The 13,301-nt window shown below is 42.3% G+C and overlaps 2 protein-coding genes and 1 long non-coding RNA gene across 4 annotated transcripts in view; 1 reads left to right on the forward strand and 2 right to left on the reverse strand.

The window, feature by feature from the left end:
- Nucleotides 1–2: 2 nt before the first annotated feature.
- Nucleotides 3–7,407, reverse strand: LOC103278110 (uncharacterized). 2 transcript variants are annotated; one of them, XM_008105847.3, is made up of 3 exons: nt 7,268–7,407; nt 5,190–5,787; nt 3–3,083 (listed from the first exon to the last, which is right to left on the reverse strand). In XM_008105847.3, the coding sequence occupies exons 2-3, from the start codon at nt 5,754–5,756 to the stop codon at nt 2,379–2,381; spliced, it is 1,272 nt and encodes a 423-aa protein (XP_008104054.1). In that variant the 5' UTR covers nt 5,757–5,787; nt 7,268–7,407; the 3' UTR covers nt 3–2,378. The 2 variants fall into 2 exon arrangements, with proteins under 2 accessions (XP_008104054.1, XP_008104055.1); XM_008105848.3 differs by having other exon boundaries at nt 7,273–7,399.
- A 64-nt stretch (nt 7,408–7,471) lies between these two features.
- LOC134297072 (uncharacterized) lies at nt 7,472–9,074 on the forward strand. The gene is made up of 2 exons (XR_010003796.1): nt 7,472–7,881; nt 8,451–9,074. It is a non-coding gene; the product is annotated as an uncharacterized LOC134297072 (long non-coding RNA).
- Nucleotides 9,075–10,692: 1,618 nt separating this feature from the next.
- LOC100567968 (zinc finger protein 135) overlaps nt 10,693–13,301 on the reverse strand; it is a 59,705-nt gene continuing 57,096 nt past the window's right edge. Inside the window, exon 10 of the mRNA XM_062969305.1 lies at nt 10,693–13,299. Within this exon, the coding sequence (XP_062825375.1) occupies nt 12,434–13,299 (866 nt within the window). The 3' untranslated portion in view covers nt 10,693–12,433. The remainder of the gene's footprint in view (nt 13,300–13,301) is intronic.

Genomic DNA, 13,301 nt, shown 5'->3' on the forward strand with positions numbered 1-13,301 from the left:
TCTCAAGTTTTTCATTACATTTTATTTATAAAAAATTACAAACAGTAACTCCCCAACATCCCATAACACTTTATAACAAACGGATATAACAGTCATCAAAATGAAACAAACCGCAACAGTGGCGGGCTGTGATAGTCATGGTTTCATACATAGACATGGAGTCTTGGTTCTGTACAAGTAATATTGAAGCTAGAAACAATTGGTTCTGCAAAGTTGAAAACTACAACCAGAGAACAAGAGATGAGAGACACTTCAAAGAGATTATCCAAAAGTATTAATAATATCCTTTTGAATAAGGATACTGTGAAAAGCACAAGGGATGCTAAACAGTAGAAAGAATTGGAAGATGAGATATAGCTAAGTATCACAGGCCATATACAAACGAAATCTGCAAAAACAATGCATGGTGCTTGTAATGCTTTGCACTTAGATAATAATTATAGAACAAGAGCAGTTTCTATATTAGGCATGGGCAAATTTCGGCCCTCCAGGTGTTTTGGACTTCAACTCTCACAATTCCTGGCCTCGGGCCCTTTCCTTTCCCCCCTCAGCCGCTTAAGCGGCTGAGGGGGGAAAGGAAAGGGCCCGAGGCCAGGAATTGTGGGAGTTGAAGTCCAAAACACCTGGAGGACTGAAGTTTGCCCATGCCTGTTCTATAGTGATAAAGATACAGAAGCAGGAATCATATAAAAATCCAAGTCCATCTGAATATGAATAGGATAGTCTATTATCTTTAATCATTAGCATTACAGTTGCCCCTTCACATTTGTGCATTTGACTGAAAATATTCTCTCTATGAATCTCTAGATCCTCCAGAGTGACTAAGTGGTCAACGTTTCCCAGTCACTCATGAAGACCTAGAGATTTAGATTTTCCAGTGCAATTCAGTTTCTTGTAGAAGTTGACCACAGCACTGTGCTGTAAGATATAGAAATTCCTAGAAAGGTGTTTTCTCACATTTTTAAAAAAGCAATTCAATGTGTTGTTGAATGTTTTCATGGCCAAAATTACTGGGTTGCTGTGAGTTTTTCAGGCTGTATGGCCATGTTCCAGCAGCATTCTCTCCTAACATTTCATCAGTCACAAATACAGCCAAAATGTCAGGAGAGAATGTTAATGGAACATGGCCATACAGCCTGAAAAACTCACAGCAACCCAAAAAGCAATTCCTTTATTTGCTGTTATACACATTCATAAGGGTCCTGTGAACCTCCAGCAAATATGGAGAGCGGTCTATATTTTGGGGGGAAAAACAAAAACAACTCCCGATGCTCATCAAATCATTGATGAAGACTTGTGGAAATGGGAGTAGTCACATCAGCTCCTGATGTCAGCTCTTGGATTATACTTCTCCCCTTTCCACCCTATATGAATGGATTTGGATAATTATTGGCTATTTTTAAATTTTAATTGAACCTGATTTCAAGATTTATCACTGTTGATGCTTCTCCTATTTTATAATAGTTATCTAGCTGTATATATCTAGCTGTACATATCTAGATGTATACATTCTTATAAATGTGACACATTGCCTATATGATGGTCACCTGATTGTACCGGGCCTTATAACTTAGGATGTCCAGATATGTTGTACTACCTTCAGTGGTTTTGTACCCTTGATATTTTTCACAGGGCTAACTATTGTCCTATTTACACGTTTTAAAAATTACAGCTACCCCTCCACATTTGCGGATTTAACTGCTGTGGATGAGATTATTCTCAGAATTGCTTGATATGTCCTCCAGCATGATTCCACAGACTATAGCACTGGAGAATCTAGAGCAGTGGTTCTCAACCTGTGGATCCCCAGATGTTTTGGCCTTCAAATCCCAGAAATCCTAACAGTTGATAAATTGGCTGGGATTTCTGGGAGTTGTAGGACAAAAAAACTGGGCACCGACAGATTAAGAACCACTTGTCTAGAGATTCTTAAAGAAAAGTCTCCTCTCTGGAGAAAAAAAACCCGTTTTTTTTTTTAAAAAAATCACATTTTTGTACTTTTGCAGGGATCCTGCACCCATAACCACCATAAAAGTGAAAGGCCTAGTGTATCTCCTCCTAGTGTATCACTGCTGCATCATTTTGGGTGTTTTGCTTCTTTAAGAGATCCTCTCTTGTTTTCTCTTTTTTGAGAGTGAATAATCAACCTTCATAAAAGTGGGGGGTCTATAATATCTATTTGAAGGGAAATAACATAAAAAGACTCTCTTTTCTACTCCACTCTCTTTTGACATCTAGCTCGTTTAAGACATCCTCTCTTGTTTGAGAATGGATAATACATCTTCACCTGGAAGCATTTCGCCATCCTCAGCTGAATGGCCAAAGAAGGCCTTTGAAACAATGGTGCCTTTGTTGTAGCAAAGTCCTTGAAATATTGGTTAGGCACTATTCATAAAGTAGTTTGCCAGAGTATCTCTCACTAGCATCCCATTCTGCTGATCTTCAAGCGATGTTGGGAATGAGAGGAGTCCCTCGGGGGCCTGGTCAAACACACTCTGGTCTTCCGAACACAGCGCATCCACCAAATCGTGCCCACGGTTTTCGCATATATTGTGGAGGACGACACACCCCACGACGACAGGGATGATATTGTCTTCCGACACCTCCAAGCGTGTGGCCAAGCATTTCCACCGGCCCTTCAGCCGCCCGAAGGCAAGTTCGGCGATCTTCTTGCAGTCCTCCAGTCGGGAGTTGAAACGCCTTTTGGACGGGTCGAGGTTGTCAGTGAAGGGAGTCATAAGCCATCGCTTCAAGGGATAGGAGGCGTCAGCCAAGATCAATGGGGGAATCTCGACATTGCCAATGGTCAAGGTGGGATTCCCGGGCACAAAAGACCCCTGGTCCATGCCGTCGCACAGCACCTGGTTTCGGAAGAAGGAGGCGTTTTCATCTTTGCCACACCAGCTAAGTTCGATATCGACGAAACGGCCCCTGTGGTCCACAAGGGCTTGCAACGACATCGGGAAGAAGCCCTTCTGGCTGACGCTGGTCCCCTTCCGCACGGTGCAGAGGATGGGGATCTGGGTCCGGTCCACAACCCCCACGCAGTTTGGGAAGCGCATATTCGCAAATCCTGCCATGACCTTCAGAAATATAAGGAGACAATGTTAGAAAGAGTCTGTGTGCTTAACTCCCACTACTATCTAGATCAGGCATGGGCAAACTTCAGTCCTCCAGGTGTTTTGGACTTCAACTACTGGCTGTTACGAATTGTGGGAGTTGAAGTCCAAAACACCAGGAGAGCCAAAGTTTGCTCATGCCTGATCTAGATCATGGTTTCTTAAACCTTTTCCACTAGCCATTCCTCTCCACTTGAGAAATATTTACATGACTCCAGGTATAAAAATCAAACATTTACTGAAAATAAATAGTCATTTGCCACAGTGGTCCATGCTCTTGTTACGTTGAGAATAGATTACAGCAACGCGCTCTACGTGGGGTTATCTTTGAAGACTGTTCGGAAGCTTCAAATATGTTTAATGGTTTTAATGATTTTAATTTATAGCTATATGTGTTTAGTTATTATGATTTTTTCTATGATATGTATGTTGGCACTGAATTTCTGCCATTAATATAGTAAATAAATAAATAAATTTGCATGGCTTGCTAAACAGGCTGATCCTTCTTTTTGTGGAGTACATTTTCAGCAGAGTCCACTGTAAACACTGCACATTGTTGCTAACAGACTTGTATAACTGTGGGACATTCATAAAACTTTTCCTGTTGCTAATTTTTTGTGACTACAACATTGAAATAAAGGGAACTCATTTTGGGTTGGGACGCACAATTTAAGAGGTAGTAGTCTAGATTAGCAATGAGAAGTATACATCAGTCCCATAGGCATTTATATGGACAGAGGATAGCCCCATGCTGCTTTCCTTTCATAAACTGGTGGAAACATTCAGGTGTTTATATCTGAGAAAAGCAAGACAAAAATAAAGTAAATTAAAAATCAATCAGTCAATAGTTCCTTCTCAGGCTCTTATTTTCAGTAATCCCAGAACTGAAGAGATCCCAAGGACCATCCAGTCCAACTCCCATCCTGCCATGCAGAAATACATAATGAAAGCACTCCCGGCAGATGGTTATCCAGCTGGCAAGGGTTTTGTTGTTCTTTGGTAAAGTTCCATGTTCAAAGATGGCACTATATAAATAAATGATTATAATGATAGCAAGAACAACAAGAACAAAGAATACAAAACCCCAGGCAGCTATGTCTTGGTGCAGAATTTGGGTTTTCCTCCGAGTTAGCTTAACCCATTAATGCAGTCTTGCCCTAGGTTAAGCTAGATCAGCCCCATCTGGCATTTAGTTGCCACAGGACTGTTTCATCTGCAAACTGATTATAGTACAGATGTGCCTTTAGTCTTGCAGATGTTTTGCAGGATTTCAACTCTCAGAATTAATAACTGTTGGCCAAGATGGCCGGAGCTTCTGGAAGTTGATGTCCAAGATAGTTGGAGGACTAAAGTTTGGGAACCACTGGCCTAGAGCATCCCCAGCAAGTATCTGTCCACCTTTTTTTCATAGACATCCAGAGAAGGAGATCCTATCACCTCTCTAGGCAATTGGTTCCATTGTCAAACATCGCTTACTACCAAGTTATTTGTAATATTCAATCAAATATTCAAACAATTAGATATGGTTTTATTCTCAGGATAAATGGCGCTGGGAAAAAGCATCCCCTTCCACAACCTATTGGGATGATTTCAGTCCAGAAGGAACAGAGAAACCCCACAAGGAGTGCATCTACACTGTAGAATGAATATAGTTTGAGACCTCTTTAACTGCTATGGCTCATTGCTGGGGGATATGAATTGGGATTTGTAATGGTATCAAATCCTGGCTGTTGTAGTTTGGTAAGGCACCAGCACTTTTTGTTCGAGGCCTTGTAAGACTACAATTCCCATGATTCCACAGCATTGAGCCATGGCAGTTAAAGTGGTATCAAACTGCATTAATTCTACAATGTGGATCAATGATTCCCAAACTCTAGTCCTCTAACTGTTTGGACTTCAACTCCTAGCAGTCTGGGCAAATGATTCTGAGAGCTAAAGTCCAAAACACTTGGAAGAGCAGAGTTTGGGAAACATTAGCATGGATGTCTTCAATGCTGGCCGGATGACTACATGCCAATCGAACAGTGCTTTGGCCCTGAAAGCTCTCCTAATACAACTAATCAGAAGTACCTCCTGAGGGTCTTTGAGAACCACCAACTTCTTGAAGAGGAGCTTCTCAATCGCCAGGCAGACTTCGATGAAGACCTCTCCGACAGTGGAGCGCCCGACTCCAAAGCGGTCAGCCACTGCCCGGTAGCATTCGGTGGTGGCCAGCTTCCAGAGGGCGATGCCTGTCCGCTTCTCCACGCTCAGCGGGGCCCTCATGGTGGTGGTCTGGCGGTGCAGCTCTGGCCGAAGTGCCTCACAGAGCTCCAGGAAGGTGTCCTTGGTCATGCGGAAGTTCTGCAGCCACTGGTCGGGGTCCCAGGTCTCCAGCACCACCCGCTCCCACCAGTCCTGGGTGATCTGGCGGGACCAGAAGCGGTGCGGCCCAGCATCCAGCTCCTCAGCAATCAGCCGGGTCTCGCTCTCAGGGCAGATATCTGGCAGGAGCTGGTGGAGGAGCGAGATGTGATGGGCCATCACCCGACGAATGGTCCTCCGGGCCCGGGCTGCGACACCCCCCCGGTGCAAGTGAAGCCGGACCAAGCTGTGGGTAGCCAGGATCACGAGGATGATCGCTTCCATGTTCTCCATGGTTAGCAGAGAATAAGAAGAGGAAGAAACCCTATAATAACACAATTTTTGAAGTTTAGAGGCGGGAAATCCACTCTGGCTGGATCTACACTGCCCTATATACCAGGATCTGATCCCAGATTAAACTGCAAACACTTTGGTTTTTTTTACAGGACATCCTGCAGCACATTTTGCTATAATTTCTCAATTAATATCTCATCAAGTTTCAACCAATTCAACATAATTTGTGCCATGAAAACGAAGTTCCTGGGTTATAACGACCACTTTCAAAGTAAGTATAGCACAATTAAATAGGAAATAACACTATCAGACCAGGAACAGAATTATTTTTTTCCAAATTTGTTATATAGTGTAATAGATATCTATATATATATAAAGGTAAAGGTTTCCCCTGACATTAATTCCAGTCATGACCAACTCTGGGGGTTGGTGCTTATCTCCATTTCTAAGCCGAAGAGCCGGCGTTGTCCATAGACACCTCCAAGGTCATGTGGCCGGCATGACTGCATGGAGCGCTGTTACCTTCCCGCTGGAGCAGTACCTATTGATCTACTCACATTTGCATGTTTTCGAACTGCTAGGTTGGCAGGAGCTGGGTCTAACAGTGGGCCCTCATTCCACTCCCGGGATTTGAACCTGGGACCTTTCGGTCTGCAAGTTCAGCAGCTCAGTGCTTTAACACACTTCGCCACTGGGGCTCCTTATATATAGATGGATAGATAGATAGATAGATAGATAGATAGATAGATAGAAATATAGATAGATAGATAGATAGATAGATAGATAGATAGATAGAGTTTAACTTATCCAAGATAAACGGGCCGGCAGAACATTGGATAAGTGAAAATCTTGGATAATAAGGAGGGATTAAGAAAAAAGCCTATTACACATAAAATAAAATTACATTATGATTTTACAAATTAAGCACCAAAACATCACATTTTACAAGAAATTGACAGAAAAAGCAGTTCAATACACAGTAATGTTATGTAGTAACGAATTTAGCCCCAAAACATTGCAACATTTACTACAAAAACAATGACTACTAAAAGGCAGACTGCCTTGGATAATACAGAAGCTTGGATAAGTGAAGCTTGGATATGTGAGACTCTACTGTACTTGCATTCTCTTTGATCCCTTAATGGCTTCAAATAGGTGGTAATATTGCAAGAAAGCATTTAAAGAGGGCAAAATGAACAAGCTGGAAGAAAAAAATGAAGGAAGAATGGGAAATTATAGGAAATGAATTAAGTCACAGCTTAGGTTCCCCCAAAGTTTCAACCAAATAGGAAGTAAGATCTATATATTGCAGGCTTGGGCCAATTTGGGCCTTCCAAGTGTTTTGGACTGCAACTCCCACCATTCCTCACAGCCTCAGGCCCTTTCCTTTTCCCCCTCAGCCGCTTAAGCGGCTGAGGGGGAAAAGGAAGGGGCCTGAGGCTGTGAGGAATGGTGGGAGTTGCAGTCCAAAACACCTAGAAGGCCCAAGCTGGCCCAGGCCTGGTCTATACCTCACTTGGCTTCTCTTCTATCTGGCTTCAATCTCTGCTCCTTTGCCACCCCTCAAAAAGGTTTGAAAGCTAAAGGTTTAAAACGATAGAGCAGCGTATCCTAGACTAGTATTTTCTCAACCCTCTTCTTCCACTTTGGACTTCACTTCCCAGAATCCTTGATCATAGGCCAAACCAGCTGAGGCATCTGGGAGTTGAAGTCACTTAGATCGCTGAACGTGGGGGCGTGAGCGTACGCGCTGACGTCATCCACCCTCCAACATGTTTTGGACTCCACTTCCCAGAGTTCTCTCCCATTGGCGAGCCCAAGCAGAGGCTTCTGGGAGTTGGAGTCCCAAAACCGCTGAACGGGGAACGCTTGGTCCAATGGGGAAACCGCTCTCAAGGCGTCAGGAGAGCAGGAGGCCTGGATGGGCAGGGCGCCATTTCTTGTCCATTGTGGGGGCCAAAATGGCGCCTGCTCAATCTTAAAGGTGAAGAGTCGTTTAAATAGCTTAGAATAAGGCAGAAAAGGAAACTCTGTAGGGGTGTTAGCTCTTCCTTATTGCTATCCAAAGCTATTTGGCTGGAGTTGAACTTAAAAAATGGATGTGAACACCTGTGGAATGTCCAGGGTGAGAGAAATAACTCTTGTCTGAGGCAAGTTATGCTAATGCTAATTTTATATACATATACATATATATAATATACAATAATTTATAAATATATATTGTATATACATATAATATTGATAATAATATTATAATTTAATACATTATACTAATAATAATACAATATAATAATATTAATTATATATTGTATAATAAATGTAATATTACTAATAATATTACTATATAATGATATAGTACAATATAGTAATTTAATGCTTATATTGTGCTATGCTAATAATATATTGTATGTACATTTGATTTGTAAGCCGCTCTGAAGTCCCCTTCGGGGTGAGAAGAGCGGGATATAAATGTAATAAAATAAATAAATAAGTGTATATGATGCAATTGGCAACCTTAATTAGCATTGAATGGCCCTGCAGCTTCAAAGACTGTCTGCTTCCTGCTTTGGGAGGAATCCTTTGTTGGGTGGTATTAGCTAGCCCAGGCTTTGAAGCTGCAAAGCTATCCAGTGCTAATCAAGGTGGCCAATTGCAACTTCCACACTTGCCAGATATGAACCCCACTTGCCTTAGTTTCCAACAGACCTCACAACCTCTGAGAATGCTTGCCATAGATGTGGGCAAAACATCAGGAGAGAATGCTTCTAGAACATGGCCACACAGCCCGGAAAACTCACAGCAAACCAGTGATTCTGGCCATAAAAGCCTTCAACAACATATCAGCAATATGTTTTATATACAGTAGAGTCTCACTAATCCAAGCTAAACGGGCCGGCAGAAGATTGGATAAGCGAATATCTTGGATAATAAGGAGGGATTAAGGAAAAGCCTGTTAAACATCAAATTAGGTTATGATTTTACAAATTAAGCACCAAAACATCATGTTTTACGACAAATTTGACAGAAAAAGCAGTTCAATATGCAGTAATGTTATGTTGTAATTACTGTATTTACGAATTTAGCACCAAAATATCACGATATATTGAAAACATTGACTACAAAAATAGCTTGGATAATCCAGAACGTTGGATAAGTGAGACTCTATTGTATTACAATATAGTAATTTAACGCTTATATTGTGCTATGCTAATAATATATTGTATGTACATTTGATTTGTAAGCCGCTCTGAGTCCCCTTCGGGGTGAGAAGAGCGGGATATAAATGTAATAAATAAATAAATAAATAAGTGTATATGATGCAATTGGCAACCTTGATTAGCATTGAATGGCCGTGCAGCTTCAAAGACTGGCTGCTTCCTGCTTTGGGGGGAATCCTTTGTTGGGTGGTATTAGCTATCTCAGGCTTTGAAGCTACAAAGATATTTAATGCTAATCAAGGTGGCCAATTACAACTTCCACACTTGCCTCAAACAGACAGGAGTTCTTTTTCCCACCCTGGACATTATTCCATAGATATATAAACCCCACTTGCCTAGTTTCCAATAGGCTTCACAACCTCTGAGGATGCCTGCCACAAATGTGGGCAAAACATGAGGAGAGAATGCTTCTGGAACATGGCCACACAGCCCGGAAAACTCACAGCAAACCAGTGATTCCGGCCATGAAAGCCTTCGACAACATATCAGCAATATCTTCTATCTATCTATATATATAAAAGAGTGATGGAATCCTGGTGACCGCCAAAACAACAAAACTAAATACCCCACAACTTCAAAAATTGACAACACAACCCATCATCTACGCCTCTAGGTTGATACAACAAAAAGAAAAGAAAAAGTCCTAATTAGAGGGAGAGGAATAATTGTTTTTATCCACTTGCTGCCAGTTAGAAGGCTAAGCTCCGCCCACTTGGTCTCCTAGCAACCCACTCACCCAGGGGACAGGCAGAGTTAGGCCTCACTTAAGCCTCTTCCACACTGCCTATAAAATACAGATTATCAGATTTTAACTGGATTAGGTGGCAGTGTAGACTCAAGGCCCTTCCACACAGCTATATAACCCATTTATAATCTTATATTATCTGCTTTAACTGGATTATCTGGACTCCACACCTTTACCTTAACTACCACCAATTCCTCAATACTTTATTTCTCATACCACCATACTTCACGACAGCAATGCGTGGCCGGGCACAGCTAGTGTTTTATATATTTGCAGCCTTGTAGCTATTCTTGGCTCTTGAAGAAGCAACAGTATAGCCACTTTAACAAATATTATGTTGGCAAAACAAAACAAATCAAAAAACCTCAACCAACCACAAATTAGAGAGCTGGGCCAAACCTAACAAAATGAATTTCAACAGGAAGATATGTACAGTAGTACATTAAGGGAGAAAAAATGAAATGCACAAATACAGGATGACTGACAGTCCATGTGAAAGGAGCCTAGGAGTCTTAGTGGACAATAAGTTGAATGTGAGTCAACAGTGTAAGGCAGAAACTTAAAAAGCCAGTGATTCTAGGCTGCAACAATAGGAATCTAGTGTCGAGATCGAAGGAAGTCATAGTCCCAGTCTGTGATGTTTTGGTCAGACCTCACTTGGAATAATCCTTGTTTTGAGAGAAAGGCAACCAAAATGATCAAAGGTTGGAAAGCCTTTGAGTGGAGTGCCACAGGGTTCCGTCCTGGGCCCGGTTCTGTTCAACATTTTTATTAATGACTTAGATGAAGGATTAGAAGGCAGGATCATCAAGTTTGCAGATGGGACCAAACTGGGAAGGATAGCCAATAATCCAGAAGACAGGAGCAGAATTCAAAGCGATCTTAACAGATTAGCGAGATGGGCCAAAACTAACAAAATAAAGTTCAACAGGGACAAATGCAAGATACTCCATTTAGGCGGAAAAAAATGAAATAATAATAATAAAAATACTTTATTTATATACTGCCCTATTTCCGCAAGAGGAGATAGGTTTAGAACATAAAGTAAAACATTCAATTGTCAAAAAGGAGACCATACAACAAAATCAAATATCAAAACATACAATCCTGCTAAACGGGACTACCCAAATTTTTCAGGGTTTTTTTTTAAAGGCTAGTTTACTCATGAATTATAACTGATTAACCAAATCCCCATGAGTGTCCACTGAAGTTTATCAATGGAGCCCAATTTCTACATTATTTTGCATTATGGAACTACTTTTCATGATTCGCTAAAAAAAAAAATTCACCCCCCCCCCCCCATATTTTTCTTGCTATGGTCCTGTGCTAAAACAACCACAAACAATTTAAAATCCAGTTTCAAATTAGTCCAATAGACAGGTTCAAAGTGCCAATGGCCAGAATTTCAGAATAGACATGGTCAACTATGAAAGTGGAAGTCTCTGCATCAGAGTGTGGTGGAGGCTCCTTCTTTGGAGGCTTTTAAACAGGCTGGATGGCCATCTGTTAGGGGTGCTTTGAATGCAATTTTCCTCCTTAACAGAATGGGGTTGGACTGGATGGCCCACAAGGTCTCTTCCAACTCTAGGATTCTATTATTCCAAGCCAAGCCCTCTGAGGAGTGGATTAGGGAGCTGGGTATGTTTATCTTGGAGAAAATGTTGAGGGGGAACATGATAGTGATGCTTAAATATTTGAAAAGAATGTCCTATTGAGGAGAGTCGAGCTTCTTTTCTGCTGCCCTGAAGATTAGGATACAATGGAGCAATGGAGTCAAATTGCAGGGGGGAAAAGATTCCACCTAAACATTAGAAATAACTCCCTGATGGTAAGAGCTGTTCCACTGTGGAAAACCCTGCTGCCTTGGGGTGTGGTGGGGTCTCCTCCTCTGGAGGTCTTGAAGCAGAGACTGGATGGCCATCTGTTTGGGGTCGTTGTGATTGTGTATTCCTGCTTGGCAGAATGGGGTTAGATTGGGTGACCCTTGGGGTCTGTTCCAACTCTAGGATTCTTTGATTTTGTGACAACCATGTGCATTTATGCTGGGATGTGCTTGTCACCTCTGAATAACTGTTTCTTCAACAAGGAGGTGACATTAATAACATTGTTAAAGCAGTAATCTCTTTTGTAACTTTTTCATCCGATGAAATAGGTGAACATTTCAACTGAACATTAGGAAGAACTTATTGACTGTAAGAGTTGTTGAACAGTGGAACTCTCTGCCTTGGAGTGTGAAGGAGGCTCCTTCTTTGGAGGCTTTAAAGCAGAGGCTGGATTTTTTTTTGTGTGTCAAGAGCAACCGGAGTTGCTTCTGAAGTGAAAGAATTGGCTGTCTGCAAGGACATTGCCCAGGGGACGTCCGGATTTTTTTTTTGATGTTTTACCATCCTTGTGAGAAACTTCTCTCATGTCCCCGCATGGAGCTGGAGCTGATAGAGGGAGCTCATCCGCGCTCTCCCCGGGTGGGATTCGAACCTGGCAGCTTTCAGGTGAGCAACCCAACCTTCAAGTCACGAGGCTTTTATCCCCTAGGCCACTGGAGGCTCTAGAGGCTGGATGGCCATCTGTCATGGGTGCTTCGATTGTGCTTTTCCTGCCTGGCAGAATGGGATAGGATTGGATGTCCCATATGGTCTCTTCTAACTCTATGATTCTATGAACATCCACAAAACATTATGTGCCACCATCCACATTTTGGATATTGCTACGTTTCTTTATAGAATCATATTGGAAGGTTGCTTTGCACATGTATATCCTTTCTCCCCAGTGTGCATTTTTTCATGCTTGACGAGGTTTCCTTTCTGACTAAAGCTTCTCCCACATTCCCTGCATGTAAAGGGTCTCTCGCCGGTGTGGATTCTCTCGTGTATCATCAGGTTTCCCTTCTGATTGAAGCTCTTCCCACACTCAGAGCACTGAAACGGCCTCTCTCCCTTGTGGATCCGTTCGTGGACGGCGAGGTTGGAGGTATCTGTGAAACTTTTGGGGCACCACACACATTTAAATGGCTTCCTCCCCGAATGAATCTTCTCGTGCCTCATCAGGATTCCTCTGCGGCTGAAACGGCGTCCACAATCGGAGCACTTGTACGGCTTCTCTCCTTTGTGGATTCTCTCGTGTGCGGTAAGGTTGGAGCTGTTCGCAAAGCTCTTCTCGCACACGGAGCATTTGTAAGGTTTCTCTCCAGTGTGCACCCTCTCATGCTTCTTCAGAGCTCCCTTATCACGGAAAACCTTCCCACACTCCGAGCATTTATACACTTTCCTTCCTCGTCGGGATCGTTCGCCGGCTCCAAAGTCTGCACTGCCACTAGAGTTTTTTCCAGGGAAATGGATTTCTTCATGTGTTCTGGTTTCTGCTCGATCAAATGTTTTTCCAACTTTGGGAAGACTTTTATCCATCTCCTTATCTAGATGGACTACATGGTCACCTGCTAGTCCCTGCTGACTCCTGTAACTAATTCTTTCTCCATAGTATTGTGTGATCTTGCTTCTTCCATGCACCGGATCTCTTAATTCCAATTGTTCTGGGCTATGTTTCTGAAAAGTACCTTCCTTATTGCCAAGGACCTTTTCCCTTCCT

Source organism: Anolis carolinensis, chromosome 2 (genome assembly GCF_035594765.1).
Source record: "Anolis carolinensis isolate JA03-04 chromosome 2, rAnoCar3.1.pri, whole genome shotgun sequence".
NCBI lineage: Eukaryota > Metazoa > Chordata > Lepidosauria > Squamata > Dactyloidae > Anolis > Anolis carolinensis.

Excerpts from the sequence above, each read along its gene's own strand:
- LOC103278110 (XM_008105847.3), bottom strand. The coding sequence starts at position 5,756 with ATGGAGAACATGGAAGCGATCATCCTCGTGATCCTGGCTACCCACAGC. Across the intron at positions 3,084-5,189 it reads TTCTCAAAGACCCTCAGGAG|GTCATGGCAGGATTTGCGAA; the intron begins GTACTTCTGATT and ends ATATTTCTGAAG.